The sequence below is a fragment of the Gobio gobio genome (assembly GCF_949357685.1).
Source record: "Gobio gobio genome assembly, chromosome: 3".
NCBI classification, from domain to species: domain Eukaryota; kingdom Metazoa; phylum Chordata; class Actinopteri; order Cypriniformes; family Gobionidae; genus Gobio; species Gobio gobio.
The window spans coordinates 10,732,925-10,753,257 of NC_137099.1; the positions used below are offsets into that span (position 1 = coordinate 10,732,925).

General features: G+C 37.5%; 1 protein-coding gene across 1 annotated transcript in view; it reads left to right on the forward strand.

The window, feature by feature from the left end:
• The window catches only part of erbb4a (erb-b2 receptor tyrosine kinase 4a), a gene marked incomplete at both ends in the record, with an annotated part of 98,800 nt that overhangs the window by 23,469 nt on the left and 54,998 nt on the right, over positions 1-20,333 (forward strand). Inside the window, 9 exons of the mRNA XM_079811970.1 lie at positions 3,105-3,231; positions 6,130-6,203; positions 6,875-6,965; positions 9,973-10,172; positions 14,111-14,243; positions 15,968-16,061; positions 16,718-16,872; positions 18,026-18,070; positions 18,285-18,417. Coding sequence (XP_079668096.1) covers positions 3,105-3,231; positions 6,130-6,203; positions 6,875-6,965; positions 9,973-10,172; positions 14,111-14,243; positions 15,968-16,061; positions 16,718-16,872; positions 18,026-18,070; positions 18,285-18,417 — 1,052 coding nt within the window. The remainder of the gene's footprint in view (positions 1-3,104; positions 3,232-6,129; positions 6,204-6,874; positions 6,966-9,972; positions 10,173-14,110; positions 14,244-15,967; positions 16,062-16,717; positions 16,873-18,025; positions 18,071-18,284; positions 18,418-20,333) is intronic.

A 20,333-nucleotide genomic window follows, 5' to 3' on the forward strand; every position in this document is an offset into this window, starting at 1 on the left:
ACAAAAATAAAGGAAGTATAAAAAGTTACTTTCTTACATCAAAATTTGTTTTTCTAGTCTAAAATTTGATCTGTCTGCCATAGGGCTCTATGTTTCTCACATGTGGAAAAAGGACTTAACAGAGCATGTGTGAAGTGAATCAGGTGATTTGTAACTTGTTCCTGATTGGAAAAATCGGAAGTGTTACAATTAGGGATGCACCGAATCCAGATTTTTGGGGTTCGGCCGAATACCGAATCCACTGGTTAAGATTCGGCCGAATCCGAAACCGAATACCGAACCCTACTGCCATCCTCAGTCCATTATCACAGTAAACACATTAATGAAGTAAACAGCATCCACAGCAGTGTAGGGATGCTATTGACCATTAAACTGTTAACCGAAATAACTTTGACCGATTAATACTATCAGTTAAATGGTTTAAATGTTTTTAACGCTTTTTTGTTTGTTTGTTTTTTGATGCATGGTTAAGAAATATGCTGTATAGCGTTATTTGTTCACTCACGGAGCGCATCGACATGTGCAACCACAAACCAGATGTATCTCGCAAAATGAAGCAATGGAAAGCTTACTGTGTGGGACCATTTCGACAGGTCCCACACAGTAAGGGACCTGCATGTCGATTGTCCATTTTTTTCGTTTTGTCATCTTAATTTGGTAATTATTTAAGTGAAAAATATTTAGTGTAGGCCTATTTATTTTATTCTTTTATTCATATTTTATCTGATCTGTATGCTGATGTTTGCACGGTAAAATAAAATACATTTTGGCTGCTGTTTGTAGATTCCTTCATGCACAACTCGTATTATTTCGGATGTTTCATATGCAAATGTTTTAACAGCGGCTGTTGTTTAGGGTCATTGCCACCACGAGACAAATCGGCATTGCGAATTGAACATGTAGCTCGACTTGAATCGCCTTCTTTTGACTTAAAGTACTGCCACATTTTCTGTTCATGAGTTTACGCGTAGTGCAAGCCTAGGGTTTGGTTCGGTGGAAAACAATTCTGAGGTTCGGCAGAAACCGAACCCCGTCAAAAAGCCCAATATTCGGCCGAATCTGAACCCGAATCCTGGATTAGTTGCATCCCTGATTACAATTATCCTGTGTTACAACCATCCCCGGTCTCCCCAATATATTTTTAAAAATTATTTATTCCTGATCATTTATTCCTGTGGTAGCAAAGCTGATTTTTTAGAATCGTTACTCCAATCTTTCTAATATCTGAAGTCATGCTGATTTGCTGCTCAAGAAACATTTATTACTATTATTAATGTTAAAAATGGTTGCGCTGCTTAACATTTGATAAATAGCAAGTTCAAAAGGAAATTATATAGGACATTATACATTTCTTTACTGTAGCTTTTGATCAATATAATGGACCCTTGATGAATAAAAGTAATGATTAGTTTAAAAAAAAAAACATAAAATCTTACTGACCTCAAACTCTTGAAAGACTATGTATATTTTTCAAGCTGATCAAGCTTATGCATATTCACATTTGAGAGTAAACAAACATGATCAAAAAAGAAATTGGCTATTTAAAAAAAAAAAGATGGTCTTTTTTTCCTACATCCGCCAAATTAAGCATTGCGCTTTCTCCCATTTAGTTTCCTTTCAGTGGTTCCATCTCCCTCTTCTTATAAAGTCTTTGAAATGACAGTACCAGCATGTGTTGTTTTGGATGCTGGCCATCAGGATGGGATGCTGGTGCTATAGTGTCTCACCCAGGCTTATTAACCATCTTAACCATCAGGATCAACCAGAAATACCATTCTAGTTTACAGATCAGCCAAACCAGCTTTTACCAGACTCTTGTTAGTTTTAGATGGTCTAAAAATACGATGGCATACCTACACGAAAAACCTTTAAGTATATAAGGAGAGTAAACACATTATTGGTCTATTCTGTAATGATTGTTGCAAAAGAATTAATGAGGGATGACCACAAAATAAGCAGAAATGATAATGGGCCCAGACAGCAAACTGGGTCAAACTCAATATGACTCACACTTAATCATAATTAAGCTCACAATGAGGGGGAAATTGACTCAATTAATGTTTGAATATATCTCACTTCAGAGAAATATGATCAAGCCAATGTTTCTACTCATTTTACAAGAGACATTTATGTCAAAATTTTTTTAAGAATATGTTAATCATGCTTAAATGTTTCAACAAGAGAAACAGTGCTGTTTCAGTACTTATACTCTTGTAGCATTTATTGATTTCTTGAATTAGCTCTAGACTATATTGATTATGAAAAGTGAAAAGATGAGCAATATGTCAGAAGACAGAAGGTCAGAAATGGTTTTGACCACTTCTTTAAGTTCTGTTTTGTAGAAAGCCTTTCTTTAAAGTGAATTTCGTTTTGTATAAATTGTATCTTAATTTTAATCAATGTTTCATCAGCCAATTGCCTGTATTTAATAAATAAGAAGCAAATAGGCTATAGTAGACAATAATTGTGACATGGAGGCGCCGGAGTGATCACTTGTATTGCTCTTGAACATGTCTCATGAACATGAAATATGTATATCGAAAGCTTGAAATGTCCACTTTTAAACGAAATGATTAGAAACTTACTCCACTGTTCACTAGTGGCAACGATATGCGTCTGTTCATTAATTCTTGTCAAAGACGCTGACCTCAGACGCACGTCCGTTTACAAATGTCAATATGCAGCCCACATAGATGATGACGACAGGACGCAAGTATGTAATGTAAAGTTCTTTAGTGCGCTCGCATAATTGCAATGTGAAACCAAACCAAAACTAACCAAATGTATCAAAACATGAACTTTGGTTCGGACCTTGGTGCAGACTTTCAGGTGTGAAAATGCCCTTTATTTATTTTTATTTCAGTTTTAGTTCTTTAACGCTTATTTATTTTAGTTCTGTTTTCATTTGTTTTTAATCTAATATTTATCTATTATTTTATTTCAGTTTTATTTCAGTATTAATGAGAACAGGTTTTAGTTAGCAACAACACTGCAGAGAAGAACACTTTTCAGAGACAAGGTTTTAAAGGTTTCAGTTGTTTCTGCTCTCAGTTGTGTTGTGTAAATGGTAAATGCTAGTTAAATGGGTTGTTTGTGGTGTTCAGTGTGTGATGGTATAGGTACCGGCAGTCTTCAAACGGCTCAAACCGTAGATTCCAGCAACATTGAGAAGTTTGTCAATTGCACTAAGATCAACGGCAACCTCATCTTCCTCATCACGGGCATCAAAGGGTGAGTCCAATCTTTATATTTATGGACTATATAACCTTTACACTTAAAGGGATGGTTCACCCAATAATGAAAATTTGCTGTTAATTTACTCACCCTCATGCCATCCAAGACATAGGTATCTTTTTTTTTCTTCAGTATCAATGCAAAGAAGATGTTTAGCTGAAACTGTTTAGCTGAAAATGTTTACCTGAAAGTCCTTGGTCTATGGCTACCATCACTTTGAGAGTCAAAAAAACATATACAGGCAAAACAAAATTAATACCTGTGGCTCATGATGATACTTATTGCACCCTCGCATACGTCATTGTGTGACAGGAAGCTCGAACTCCAGACTGTCATCAACACACTAGGCTGTGGAGAACAGATAATAATTTTGTTAATAATGTTCCTTTTCTTGCACAGACCGATCGTTTTGCTTCATAAGAACTCAATGTATCATCAGGAGCCATGGGTATTAATTTTGTTTTGCATGTATATTCTTATTTATTTGTTTTGACTCTCAAAATGATGGTAGCCATTGACTTGCATTACATAAATCACTAAGGACCACAGTTTCAACAAAAAATCTTCTTTACTGTTCTACTGAAGACACACCACTCACATCTTGGATGGCCTGAGGATGAGTAAATTAACAGCACACACACATATATATATATATATATATATATATATATATATATATATATATATATATATATATATATATATATATATATATATATATATATATATATATATATATATATATATATATAATTTTTTTTTTTTTTTTGTGAACTGTCTCTTTAAAGGCTATTTTACTATGTTTAAGATTGCAGACCAACTTTGTCACAGCAACATTCAAAGTTTGTTTTGTTAGTTTTTTTCTAAATATATAAATAATAATAAATAATTGCATTTTTAAAAAGAACATAAGAAAACTATAACTTGTTTGAAATGCATTGTAACAATGTTAAATAAAAAACAAACAAAATGTTAACAATATTAGAAGTTTAAATTACTATTCCAGAGTATGACATTTTACACATTTGGATAATTTTAGCAGTATCATGTGTCTACTGTGCATATTTAAAAAGGTCAAGTGAATGATGTCACAATACAAATCATAATGGGCACTTTGGCTTGCGATGTGAACTTGGTCTTTGATTCTAAGGCAGCTTCAAGCAATAAATGATCATGTTTCTGAAACTCATGTAGTGTACAAGTGTAGAATCTGTAAAGGCTGGAACACACTACATTACTTTTGCCCAGATTTTTTGACCCAATTTGCAGTCTGGATAAGTCAACAATATTTGCCAAATGTCTGCGCCAGTCTGCAGATTTGGCAGATTTAACATAACACTGCGTAGTGTATGATGGGCACAGACTTCCAGTCGAAGGACATCAAAACATGTTTAAGGCCCTATTTTAAGCGTATCTAAGCGCATGGTCTGAAGCGCATGGCACAGGTGCACTTAGTTGCACTTGTTGGTCAATGGCGCTGTCATGTTCAGTTCCTCAAAATAGCAACGCGCCAACAATGCGCCTGAACACACCTCGTTTTCAGACCAGCACGCTCATGGGCGAACAGATGGGCAAGAGTGCATTTGCTGTTTAAACAAATGTGCTGGTGCTGGACGTGAAAAGGATAACTGTGTCAGGCTGAAACTAGCAAAAAACACTTGCGTTGCACCTGGAGTTGTATTGTGCCGGGTGAATGATAGGGCCCTTGATATTTTGAACCAATTTCAGAACACATATTGTAGTGTACTGAGTGCTACTAAAACCGAAGCTGTCCTCTGTCTTCCAGTGTTGCAATGATATACAAAAACAATAAAAAGGTTAGTTCAGCCCCAAATGAAAATGCTGTCATTAATAACTCACCCTCATGCGTTCCAAACCTGTAAGACCTTTGTTCATCTTCGGAAACCAAATGAAGATATTTTAGCGCAAAAAAAACCCAACTAAAAACAAATTTATTGAACAATTTCTTCTCGTTTGTGTCAGTCTCCTACGCTGTTGATGTAGAAAAATACAGTGCAGTGCTTCCGAGTTCTACGTCAGAACTCCCGCTTACCATTGGCCGACGCTGTTCACGTGAGCACCACAATGCATGTGTGTGATGCTGACGTAGGAGCGAGCCAATGGTGAGCCGCCGTTCTAATGTAGAACTCGGAAGCGCTGCACTGTATTTTTCTACGTCAACAGCGTAGGAGACTGACACAGACGAGAAGAAATTGTTCAATTAAGTCTTTTTTTTTGCACAGAAAGTATTCTTTTCATAACATAACAGTAAGGTTGAACCACTGTAGTCACATGGACTATTTTAATGATGTCTTTACTACCACTATGGACCTTGAAAGTTGCAATGACATTGCTGTTTGTGGTTCAGAAAGCTCTCGAATTTCATCAAAAATATCTTTAATTTGTGTTCATTTTTGGGTGAACTAATCCTTTAACAGAACACGCATAAATTAGCCTCAGTATTTGACTCATCCGCACAGATAAAGAAACTGACTGCGCCACTCACATCTAACTCCTGTAGAGTAAATCTGTAGAGTCCATATTGACTTGACCGCGTCTACCTGCATCCAAATGCGCTTGGCTCATTACAACAGCTACTCCGATGAGCTCCTGCACATCCGTGTTTGTTTCATCTGTCATGCATTTCCTAGCAACAAAACACGTTTCTGTGCGAGTTTGTTGTGTTCAGAACGATTTAGAAAGTGTGGTAGTGTTGTTTATTATGCCTAGGTTTTTCTCTGTATACCTTTTACAAAGTCAGCAAGTGTTTGATGCCTAGTTTTTTTATATCTGTTCAGATTTTAAAAGTTATGTAGTGTTGTCTAGCCTTTAGGCCACAGATGCACGTGTGTACACATAAATACACCCCTTTTTCTGGCTTGTTTTATGTAACAGGGACATGTTTCATGGTATCAGAGCTCTGGACCCTGATCGGTTGAATGTATTCCGCACCGTCAGAGAGATCACAGGTGAGCGACAGTCACCATCCATCACATCACAACCCATTAAACCCGTGTAGCCTTGCGTGAAACCATTACATTTCTTCATTTCTTCATACATTAACTTTTTATCCTTTGAGTTAGGAAATATTCTTTGTCACAAATCCTTATCTTTATGCGGTATACAATATTTATTTGTTTATAAAGCCTCAAAGGAATGAACTATGACTCATGCTAAAAGCCTTTTGTCACTTTCAACTTGTTCTTATGATTGTGCCAAATAGCTAATGGAGTGAAGCAGCAAAGCAGCGTTTTCAAAATGAAACTCGAGCAGTAAGAAACTGCTCTCTTGTGCACCGTTGGTGTACCCTCAGTTTAGACACATTTCGCCCAATACGACAACAAAATGATCATTAAAACAATGTGCATCTGAAGAAATGATGCTTAGTGGTAATGGAACCCGCTCTTTTAATTAGCGCAATCATTTCCCTTAATATACTTTCATTTCAAAGTAATGGGGTCATTTTGTACTGTCAGACAGACAGTAAATAATATTGTACTCACTGGACCTGTGGCAATATCCTCAGCCACTACTGTCATAGTAACAAATTTGTTTATCTGTTTTATACTCGCAGTATTTAAAAGCATATGTTGAACGAGCGGAAGCAGAATATGTTTTCCTTTATTCTCTGTTTTTGTAGGTTTCTTAAACATCCAGTCTTGGCCAGAAAACATGACAGATCTTGGCGTTTTCTCGAACCTGGCCACCATTGGAGGTCGATCTCTTTATAGGTATATTAACAAAATTCAACAGTTGTGAATGTACATGTGTTTGTTCTTACCTTTTTGTTCTAATGTTGATACATTCTGATTATAAAGGAGTTTTGACAAGTCACTTTATTTTGATGGTTCACTTTAGACATTCTACTAAATATAAGTAACTTTGCATCTAAATTATCTTATTAGAGTATTAGTAGACTGTTATTAGACTGTTAAGTTAGGGATAGGTGTTAGGGTTTGGGTTAGTAGAAGAAGTTGACATGTTTTAAAGTTACTTATTGCCAATGTCTGTAAGGAAGCACCAAAACAAAGTGTTAGCAGATATTAAGACAGTCTACCAAGATTAACCATTTATTCCAGATTTACTAAACAGGGCAAATTAGCATGACATCGCAGATGGGAGTGGAAAATTCTACGCGTGATATACTGACTATGTGCAAATTAAAGAGCTCGGACGCAGCCGGATCATTTTCATAATGACCAACGCAATCTATCAAGAGTAGCGCAAATTAGCATCTGGTTTAAGACGCATATGCACTAAGGTCAGACGTAAAAATAACCCCATCCACACCTTTTCAGTGCTAATTCTTCACTGCGTGTCTTTAGTAAATCCTGACAGTAGTTTTTTAACGCCAAAAGAGGGTTTGTGCTAGCGCAAGCTGTTAGTAAATCTGGCCCTTTAGCTGAAAGTTTACTTTTTTTATGCGTGCGCGAGCATATGTGCACAGTCGAATGCACAGCCTTGCAAAGTATACTTCTTTTGACTCATATGTGTACACAGACATTTGACAAATGATGTTTTATTAACAAGTTTCGGGAGAAGCACGTTCAGATAATTGACACAGGTGGAGAGCACTCAGCTAATCAACAACAGAGGTGTATATATACACGCAGCAGTCCTACCTCCGTTCGTTGACAGTTATAAGCAACCCTTCCACCACCCCTTCGCCACACCTTTTAACTCTAAAACCGCTTACATATACGGGGGGTACTCTAGGTTCGGGCCTAATTCCGAGCTCGAAGCCCTCCCCCCGGACAGCACGCCAAATACGCATTAAATTACTCTCTATAAATTATATGTAAGTGCGAACTCGTGAAATGCACAGTTTTGAGCAATCTCTCGCAACAAGTTACAAAACCCATGTAAATACTGCTAAAAAAATGTAATGCACGTGTGCAACCATTTTGTAACGCGCAGTTACAAAAATCTGGCATTGCGTGTTCAGTACGCTGGTACTTTTCTAATTACGAAATTCGCATCACGTGCACTATACGCTGACCCTCGCATACACGGAAAAAGTGAAGTATACTTTGGCCTGAAGTTGGCATGTAAAGCTACTTATACTTAGTAGAATGACTAAAGTCATCATAATAAAACTTTACTGAAATTAACATAATACACACCTCAACCATTTCCATATAAGGGCTTTCCAAAATCCTGATCATGTTCAGCCATTCATCACTCGCTGGGAAAGTATATTTTACTTTCATTTTATTGTTTTTGTTCAGCAGCCGCTGCTGTTGACAGTTTTTATTATGTGTTTTACAGTGTATCTGTATCACTCTCTGAAGATACTCTTTTGAACATGTGCAGGAAAATCAGGAGTAAATGTCTTATGATTAAGCACAATAACTGATAGCTAATGAAAATAACTAATTCAAATATACAATTTAAATGGATGTTTAAGAAAATCGAACTATCAAAATATAATTTACATATAGTGCGCGTGATTGGAATTTCGTCATTAGAAAAGTACCCGCGTACTGAACACGCAACACCAGATTTTTGTTACTGCGCGTTACAAAAAGGTTGCACACATGCATTTAATATTTTTTAAAGGCACTGGGCAGCAGTGGCTCAGTGGTTCATGTAGGTTGTCTACAAACCGGAAAGTTGGTGGTTCGATCCCCGGTTCCACCTGACCAAATGTCGAGGTGTCCATGAGCAAGACACCTCACCCCAGCTGCTCCCGATGAGCTGGATGGCGCCTTGCATTGCAGACACCGCCGTTGGTGTGTTAATGAATGAATGTGAGGCCATGTGTAAAGCGCTTTGGATGGCCATTGGTCTGTTAAAAGCGCTATACTGTATAAATGCAGTCCATTTACCATCATATATAAAATTATTATTATTTTGTTATTGTTTTATTTTTTTTTTACAATTTATAAATTAAGGGCCAGATTTACTAACAAACCCTCTTTTGGCGTTAAAAAGACTACATTACTAAAGACGCAGTGATAAATTAGCGCTGAAAAGGCGTGGACAGGGTTATTTTTGCGGCTGGCCTTATTGCATATGCATTTGTAGGAGTTTCCCTTTCAGATGCAAACTTTATGGGAGGAGAGTATTTAAATGAATCATGCAAGGTGATTTAATAAGGTTTACGCTCGTCAATTTACTGGTGTTTGTGCCATTATTTACCACCCAAAAAAGCACTCTAGCTCTTGGTAGATTGCGTTGGTCATTATAGAAATTATCTGGCTGCGTCTGTTTTCTTTAATTTGCATGTTGTCAGTAGATCATGTACAGAACTTTCCACTCCCATTGGCGCTTTTTTTATATTGAGTAAAACTAAATTGAGTTTTAAATACTCACTGCCCATGAGTAAAGCCTGTTTTCCTCACCCAACTCTCAAAACTATGTCCAAAATTCACTGCTGGACTAGTTTAGTGAAATCCATTAGGTCTTTGTAGTTTCATAGGGTTGGCAAATATGTGCTGCCGTCCCAATTGTACTTTCCCTGTTCGATTTTGTGCTGAATCTTTTCACAGATAGTCTCATACTCTAAATGATTTAAATCCTCTTTTAGTAATATATTCAGAAGTGTCCTAATTAACTACTTCTAAGAATTCTCTTGTTTCATTAGATCCAAGTGAAAAACGTCCACTCCCTCTGGATGTGGCACTTAAAATAGTTCCTGTAGCATTGTTGTCATTTGTCAGAGACATCTTCAATCATATCTTGCATTAATGTGAAGAAGATTGAAGCAGACTTTGCTGTCTGTGTCTTTTTCCTCAGTGGTATTTCTCTGCTGATCCTGAAGCAGCGCTGGATCTCTTCACTGCAGTTCCAGTCTTTGAGAGAGATCAGCGCCGGTAACGTCTACATGACCAACAACAGTCAGCTCTGCTTCTACAATACAGTCAACTGGACCGGTCTGTTCCGCACCAACACCCAGAGAGCTCTGATCAAGAACAACAGGGACCCCAGAGAGTGTAGTGAGTGTCGTTCAATCTCAGCTCTCATCTACAACTCCATCTGTTCAGTAACTGTGATTTAAATAAGATGTCATGTTTGAAGCAGCAATAAAAAATCTTGGCATCCTTTAGTGATGCATTTGTTTGAAATGCTTCCACATCAGACCAGCGAGTCTCAAAAACAGACTTTAATTAGACTGAAAATTGAGGATCAGATTCTGTAATTTAGTTGCTGGAAATACAACCAATATAATTGATTTAATTAATCTTATGATGTTTGATTGAAATTTGTAATTGATATAAAGGAAAAAGAGAATCATACTCTTGCAGTTCTGCCCAAGCCACGAGGAAACAGAATAGCATACTGTTATATTACAGGGCTGTTGAATGCTTGAATCTGATTGGTTGATGAATGTTCTAAGGTGTGCAATAATGTTCAGGCAAACGCATGGCTAAAGTAGGCAGGTCTTGACCACATTACAGTTCCATATCACTTCGCCAAATGATTTCAGTTATTTCAAAGATGATGCAATGTTGCCATCAATGGGCAACCAGGTGAGACACAGGGCCCACGACCGATCTAAGGTATAGAAATGTGTTGCCCATTCTCAATGGGAAAGTGCCCAAGCAACATTGCTATAATACAGTTTGTTGTTCAGGGAAGAAGGAGGCGGGACCCGGTGAACGTTTAACAGACTTTAATAAATAATAAACAAAATGAAAGTAAAAGCGGCAGCCCCACACGGACGACTGCCGCGCACAGACATAACAAAACGTAAACAAAAAAACGTAAAGTCCAGGCCTGGTCCTCTCTCGCCCTTCACTGGTGTCGCTCGTCCATATATGCCTCCGGACTCCCTCATGAGAGGACTCGAGACCAGTGTGCCTCGCAGGTGACGCTCATTCCCAATCAGGCACCGGTCTCGCTCGCTCCTCCCACATCTCTCGCTCCCAAACCTCGCCACAATCACTTGACAACATTGCCCGGCAACATTGCTCAAAAAGTTACCCAGTGTATCATCATCTTTACAGCCGACAACAGCAAAAGAGCCAAAACCAACAACGACACTGACCAAACAAGAGGATAAAAAACAACAATTAAAGTTTTTGAATTAGCAACAGGGGCTTGAGATGAGATATGTAAGAAATTAGTCCTGCGTTTCGGAGGACAAAAACCTGACAAAGGTCTTAAAATAAATAATCTGAATAATGTTTTGAGCTTCGCATTCGCATTGTGGCTGCATTAACACCTCGTGTGTGCAGTTTTTTCCCCAAATAATTCCGACATTCCAAAAAAAACGACCCGGAGTCAATTATTCCTTACTTATTAATTTATAGTGTTAGCAGTGTTAACATTTTCTTTCCCTGTCCACTGGAAATTTTAGCCAAGGGTTTTCGTCATTTAAATACATGACCATTAAGAGTTATGCAAATAAGCTAACTTCTTTTATACCCACACAACGGCTTTCATCACACATTCGTTATTCAAGGTAGGCCAAGTTGCTGGATATTGAGTTAACATAAATAAATTATGTTAGTGAACATATGTAAATTCTTCAGATATGAGACTCGTATGTACCACATACAACATAGTTAATAATTATACACTACTCTTCAAAAGTTTGATGTCAGTAAGATTTTGTTCAGCAAGGATGCATTATATTAATCTAATTCTATTTAAAAAAAATGCTGTTCTTTATGAACATTTTTTATTCATCAAAGAATATTTAACATATATTGTGGTTTCACAAAAAATAGTAAGCTGCACAACTGTTTTCAACAGTTTTTTATATTCGAAAATAAATATATTTGAGCACACTTTAGGGTCCAATTCTCGCTATTAAATAACTAGTAACTACTATTTTTGCCTCAATAAACTCCTTATTACTGCTTACTAATAGTTTGTAAGGTAGTTGTTAAGTTTAGGTATTGGGTTGGATTAAGGGATGTAGAATATAGTCATGCAAAATAAGATAGTAATATGTGCTTTATAAGTACTAATAAACAGCTAATATCCTACTAATATGCATGCTAATGAGCAACTAGTTAATAGTGAGAATTGGACCTTAAAGGGTTTGTTCACCCAAAAATTTAAATTCTGCCATTAATTACTTACCCTCATGTCGTTTGACACCCGTAAGACATTTGTTCATCTTCGGAACACAAATGAAGATATTTTAGTTGAAATCCGATGGCTCAGAAAGGCCTCCATTGACACAATGCACTTTACACTCTCAAGACCCATAAAAGGTACTAAAGACGTTGTTACAAAGTCCATCTCACTACAGTGGTTCTACAATAACTTTATAAAGCGACGAGAATAGTTTTTGTGGGCAAAAAAAACTAAATAACGACATGAGGGTAAGTAATTAATGACATCATTTTCATTTTTGGGTGAACTAAACCTTTAAACTAAAGTGTTACCTGTAATAATATTTCATAATATTGCTGTTGTTTTTATTGTATTTTGACAACTCTCTACGCCACAAACTGAGTCTATCATTGAAGATAGCCTAAAACTGGAAATAGGCCCTTGAAGTAAGATGTTACATGTGAAAGTTAAACTTGTGGGGCTAATGAAGATGTTAACAGACGGAGAGCCATTTCCAGTGCACACCGCCAAGCTGGATATAATTAGTGTGATAATAAGTCTGTAACGTGAGGGATCAATGGCTCTGTTAGCCGGCTCATTCATTAGCCTCTTTTCCACACCATCGATCAAAGCTGACTGATCTACACAACTGACCAACAGCTCAGACAGACACACACACACACACACACACACACACACACACACACACACACACACACACACACACACACACACACACACACACACACACACACACACACACACGTTTGTTTTTGTGAAATGTGAGGACATTCCATAGGCATAATGGTTTTTATACCGTACAAACCGTATTTTCTATCCCCTTACACTGCCCCTGTCCCTAAACCTAGCCCTCACAGGAGACTGTGCAGTTCACTTTCTGTGAAAAAAAACTTGTTCTGTGTGATTTATAAGCATTTTGAAAAGTGAGGACATGGGGAACGTCCTCATATTTCACCCTCTTTTTGTAATACCTATGTCATACCCATGTCATTATACACATTTGTGTCCTGATATTTCACGAAAACATGCCCACACACACACACACACACACACACACACACACACACACACACACACACACACAAAATGTGTTTATCCATGAAGGACAATGTTTTTACAAACCCTATTGTGGAGCAAGGATAACTGTTTTATGTGGTTGGTGAATTTGAAACCTGGCCACTTAAAGATGATCAACATTGCTTGACAACATTCCCCAGTAACACTTTATTTTACAGTTACAGTATTTGTTACACAGTACATGTACAGTACTTACTACAGTAATAACAGTAAATTATGCATATTTACTAGCAACTGACCCTAAATGAAACACTACTCCCAACCCTATAATATATACATGTAGTTAATTAATATTACTCAGTACTTCAGTGTATAATTACACTATTCTGCTAAAACCAACACGTTCTCACTCTCAACTCGTCACATATTGATGCTTGGTCAGGACCCCTCAGTGTCACTTTTTAATGCAAAAAATAAATTTTTCAACGCACAGGGTACTCCATCAGATCAAGACGCATTTAATTATTTGCATTTGTAAAAGTAGACATAATTTAATGAATATTTTTAGGCTACTTTCAAATTTTGGAGCAACTAACCCCACTCCTACCCTAAATCTACCGACTTCTCAACAATATAAAACACATAATAGGCAAATACAAGTACAGTCACAGGTATTTATTGCAAAAACTGACCAAAAACAGTATAAAAGTATTAACTCATGTTGCATTCCAAGTCTCCTGAAGTCATACTGATGTAAGAACAGAGTTGATCTTAATGTTTTCTTTCTTACTTTGTGTGTGTGTGTGTGTGTGTGTGTGTCTGTTTTCAGCTAAAGATCAGATGGTTTGCGATCCGTTGTGTTCGGAGGCAGGATGCTGGGGTCCTGGTCCAGAACAGTGTCTCTCATGCAAATACTTCAGCCGAGGAAGGACATGTGTCAGGTCCTGTAACTTATATTATGGGTGAGTATTTGTGCAAACAAAGTGTCACTTTGCTTATGCACACAACTTTTAAAGTCTTCTTGCTCTTCTATTTCTTAAACCACTTTAGCTTGAAGTATGAATGTGAATGTGTGTTTTCACATGCAGATTTGTTCAGATAGGCCGCTAGCTCCACAGATATATCTGCAGTGTGACTATCAAGATCAAGGGATCGAAATGCTTTTAATGCTATTTATAACTCAAAGGAATAGACAGACTCTCATGCTCTTCTGGCAGGCTGAAAAAAAGTACATAGAAACAGGCTTTGAAAAGAGCAGACAAAAATGTCCAGTGCTAAGATTTTGTTTGCAAATGCATGTTTTTCTTTTCCCAGAGCTATTCTTAAATTCTTAAGAGACCACTGCAACATTAGCAGTTTTTCTGGATTTGTTTGACTAGCATGAACATTTTTGTTTTATTCTATGAATCACTGGAGGTTTGATTTGTTCACATCTTAGATGCTTCTATCCAACCCGTTCTCATTCCCAAGGCGTAAAAATCTGAAGCATGGTCAAGTGCCTTCCGCATCACGCTAAAGGTACCCCTAGGCGTCACTATATAGACGCGAAGGGTACTCCATTGATTTCAGTTGTTTGCCCAATGCGTCAGATCAAGACGTGTTTAATTTTTTGCATTTGTAAAAGCAGACATGATTTTATGAATATTTATAGGCTACTTTTGTATTTTGGAGCAACTAACCCCACTCCTACCCTAAACCTACCCACTTCTAAACAATATAAAACACTTAACAGGAAAATAAAAGTGCAGTCACAGGTATTTATTGCAAAAACTGACCAAAAACAGCATAAAAGTAGTGAACGCACACACTCAGTCATATCTCATTCAAATGATACACCGACTCTTTAGCATGACACAATCGGTCACAAGACACACAAGAGCCAATAACATTTTACAATCAAAGCTGACGTAATGGCGCAATTGGTCACGAAACATACGAGAGCCAATGCAATTTCACTATGAAATCTGGCGTAACGTTTCTTCGGGCAGCAATTTTTGAAATTTGAATGTGTGCATGATGATATCAATCGTTTGGCCTCGGAACACTTGAAATATTTGTGCCTGCAGTTGTATCTGCCTGTTATATCCTGTGTTTTATATCATTTAAGAAACAAATGGGTAGGTTTAGGGATGGGGTTGGGTTACATGTTCAATTAAAAAAAATGATGCTGGCTGATTAAATTGAGAATCACACTCCAACATGTCATAATGACAAAATCATAACCCAATATAATTGCATCATGACGATAATGTTCCCATGCCCAACGCGTCTGTGTTTGACGCCAAAGGTTTCCCATTGAAATCAATGGAGCACCCTGCACGACGAAAAGGGGTACCTTTAGCGTCTTCATTGTGACGCAGAAGGCACTTGACCATGCTTCAGATTTTGACGCCTTGGGAGTGAGAACGGGTTGTTCTTTCAGGCTTCAATCAACAAGCTTTCCTCCTTTGCTCTTTTCTAATATTCTCAATGAAACTATCAACAACAGAAACAGATGAAATTAGTATTGACAGCTCCTTAAGCGGTATCCACTTTCATAGATTTGTATGGCTTTTCTTGTATGTCTGTTTAGTTAATTGGACTTAATCACACTAGCCCTTGGTCACTATGTAAAAAACTACACTACATATTGTAAATAAATTCTGTATCCAATGGCTCATAACACATTGTTCTTTATCTGTTCAAGGGATATTCGAGAGTACGCCAATGGCTCAGTTTGTGTTGAGTGCGACAACCAGTGTGAAAAAGCCGGAGAGAAAAGTTTGACCTGCCGTGGCCCGGTAAGAGCCTTAAAAGACACGTGAGGCCCTATATTTGTTGCTGGATTTTGTTTTCCTTCAGTTAAAACTGGATAACTCTGTCATCGAACAACGGAAAAGCCTATTCTGGATAGCCTAGATAGTCGATTGCGTCCTCATCTCAGCACAGCTCCAGACTGCAAAACAAGAAACAGAGTGATATTGATTAGAAACAAATTAAGCTTTCTACTTACAGTCTCAAAATGAAATCCTGTCTGTAGCCTTATTCAAAATGTATCATCTTCAGACCATATAAGATGATGCAAGACTTTGCTAACCATGCTGTATAATAGTTGCGTATTATTGATGTACTGTAAAAAGGTTGGTTCTTAGCTCCGACAGACGGCAACAGACTCCGGCAGGGGCGACACACTGATCCGACGAGTGTCTGTTGCCATCTGTCTGCATCTGTTGGTGCGGTGTGAACTGGCCTTAGAACTTTATAAGATGTTGTTTTTGTTGGTTGAGTGTGTTAGAAACAGTATGAAGATACAACATAACTGATGCATCCTTGAAATTGTATTACACGTCTGTGCTTGTTTAATTACATTTAATTCCCTTTCCACCTTTTAAACAGTGCTTCGGTCTCTTGAGACACACTTCCTAATCTCCTATTTTTCTCTTTTCTCACATTACAGGGTCCAGATCACTGCGTGAAGTGCTTGCATCTGAAAGATGGGCCCAACTGTGTGGAGAAATGCCCTGATGGTCTGCAGGGAGCAAACAGCTTCATCTTCAAATATGCTGAGACCAACAACGAGTGCCATCCCTGCCACCCCAACTGCACCCAGGGGTAAGACTGTTTGCTTGTGTTTGCACTTAAATCTATTTGTAAGCTTCTTTCCTTCTTTAACTGCATCAAGCACAATATGCCTAGAGCACTAACCTAATTGCCCATGTGGGTAAAGCCGTCGTGGTTACCGCATTCAGACTTAGACACATGGGCCTGGGGGATTTGAGAGTGGAGAGAACAGGTTCCTGACTCCGCAGATCAGTGGTTCGCAACTGGTTTTGCTGCAGGACCCAGATCTTACATTGGACATCAAGTGTCGACCCAACACAGCGCTAACATTTTTTATCGGACAAAAATGTCTTTCACATTAACATTAAAGGCACAATATGTAAGATTTTTGGGTTAAAATATCCAAAAACCACTAGAACAATGTTATATATTTTGTTGATTTGTGTACTTACAATATCCCAAATGTTTCCAAGATTGATAAAATCCAGAGAAATAAGCAATTTTAACCAGGACACAGACAATGACATCATTTCCTTCGATTTCCGAAGGGTAACACCAAAGACACTTTAATATATTATGTGTTTTATTAGGCAGGTGAGTATCTGTTTGGATCATTCTTCGACACAAAACTACTCATTGTTATATAGTAGCTCAACACAGTTAGTCTCATAGTAAATCTGGTTTTCTTGATTTACCACGAGTACCATGTTTTACCATGCCTAATATCGATCTAGCTTACTGCAGTGAGCAACAAGTGTCTTGTTAACGAGAGCATTATAACATAACTTTCAACACACTCAAATAATGTATCTAATATGATAAAACAGCGTTAAGTTACCTCACATATGCATGAGCGGAAGAAGTTGTCTGCGCCATAATAAAAGCTCAGCGAAATCAAGGCGTCAAAAAAGCTACGCCTTTGTTTTTCAATAAGCGACCTCTGACGGCCAAAAATGACATAGTGTGGCTTTAAACGGTAATTATTTATTTATATATTACCATTACTGTAATGTATCTGGTCGTTATGAGTTTATTATATTATCATTACTCTAATAAAGTAATAAAAAAAGGATACTTATTTTGTTCTTTTTTTATTTATCTGAATTCATTAAATGCAGTATAAGAAATACTACCATAGTATATATATATATATATATAACTCAAATATGTTGATTATATCTCAATATGATTGTCTGTGTTGCAGTTGTACTGGACCCCGAGTACAAGATTGTGTTGGCATGTTGGACAGGTAAGAGCTCTCACAAATAATGCTTTGACCAAGGACAATGAAAAAAAAAAAAAAAAAAAAAAAAGTATATATATATTATATATATATATATATATATATTTTTTTTTAATACATAAAATAAATAAATATAAATAAATAAAATAAAATAAAATAAATTCATCAACTGGTTTGGGTGGAAAAAACACTTGACACCTATTTTCTTTTGGTCTTCCAGGACTCCTCTGATTGCGGCTGGGTTAATCGGGGCTCTCTTTGTGATAGTCATCATAGCTCTTGGTGTGGCCGTTTACATCCGCCGAAAGAGCATTAAGAAAAAGAGAGCTTTACGTCGTTTCCTGGAGACTGAGGTGAGAGAGGCCTGTTCTCATTTTAGTTTACTTAAATCAGTAAGCCCGGACTAAAACAGAAACATTCCATACATTATGCATTATATCTTGAGTCTCTTCTGTCTGTCACATTGCATCAGTTTCCTTCCCTGTCCGTAGCTTTTTCATTTCTTTTTCCGTGTGTTTTCTTGGTAAGCTGCATGCTTAAAAATTCCCCAGCATACAGCACATAAAGTATTCAGTGGAGGGCCTTCCTCAAATGTGTGGCAGGTTTGTTGGGTTAATGCATAGCCCTGTTGCCCTGAATGACTGTGCAGCCTATTAAAAAACATGGCCTGTCTATGCTGGTTTGGATAATTTGCAGGTGGAGCAACAGTGTTATAGACAGCTGTCAGCTTGAGAAGATGCTCTGTATCCAAAAGCTGACAGAGACACTCACGCACTAGAATCCTGAAATCCGTTTTAGCAAACCTGAGACCTCTGTTCAAGCAGAAAGTGATGCATTTTTGCCAAGAATAAGAAAAGGAGATGTCTAGACCACCCGCATGTTTGCAGCTTACCTCAGAAATATTTAGAAAGTGTAGACAAATTTACAGATCATTATCACACTAAATAATTGATAAAAGTGGCATAACAAAATACAAGCTTCACATTTAAAGCCTTTGAATGCCTCTTGCCATAGACTTCCGTTGTATGTGCTTCACTGTACAAATGCTGTTTTGCTTATACTGGGGGACGAGTTTAAATTTAAAAACACTTGTTTACTTCAGCAGCTCTGAAAGCTCTATAATATTAATCTACCCATGTCCTTTTACAGTGAATGTTTGACAAAGGCTTATTTCAGCCCTACATAACTGGACAGCTCCCTCTAATGCTCAGTCTAAATGGTGTATTTCAGCACCACAGAGATGGACAGCTCCACACTGTGTGTGTTCAGTCGACACTTCCATAAAACCAAGTGACCACCTTCTGTTTTGTGCTGTGATTGGTCGCTTAATTTAACAGTTAGTCCTGAATAATGGATAACCAAATTTACATGTTTACGGATTGTTAAAATGTCACTGTAAAAATGCCTTTTTCATTAGCTAAGATTGAAAGTTCTGAGCGGGCTGATTGTATAGGGTGTGCTAAGAAATACATTCTTTCTTCTCATGAATAAGAACATAAATAAGGCCAGCCTTCTCATAAGTCAGAACAGTGCAACCAGACACTAAAGTTCTTGATTTTAGCTGCAATCAAGGGTTTGATTCCTCAATTCAGAAAAACAACTAAGTTGTCATTTAGCAAATGCTTTTTACATTTATTTGGTGCACTTATTTCAGGGACAATTCCCCTGGAGAAACCTGAAATGAAGAGTTCACCAAAAAAAAATAGCAACATGTCCTCCGTGGGGCGGGTGTAGTTGTTAATAAAAAAATACTTTTGCTAAATGGAAATATGACAAATGGTGGTAAAGAGTCCACACAGTGGGCCTCATTCATGAAACATGAGCAGAACGAATTAGTGTGTAAATCGTTCGTAAAGCCGCTCTGACGTAAATTTTCGGATTCACGAAAATGTTCGTATTTTCAAAATGTTAGTTGGTTCGAAATAAATGTACACCTGCTGCCTACCATGCGTAAATGGAACGTAAAACATGTGAACGTTCTGTGTTCTAATTTAGGCAAACTGACGACATAATAATATTTCAAGAGTTGATTTGCCCCGTCTTTTTTTTTTTTTTTTTTACTGTTCAACGTTGGGGAGGCAGCGCTCGTCACTGCTGTCACTTTTTATCCAATCACAGTGGAGGAGGGGCGGGACAAAAACTACACCGACCAATCATCTCACTTGTACACCGACTGAACAACAATAATGGAGAAGTTAAAACTGCTTTTTACTGTATTTTTCATATTCAGTAAATTTCTTCAAAATGAGATTCTAGTAACACACTACTG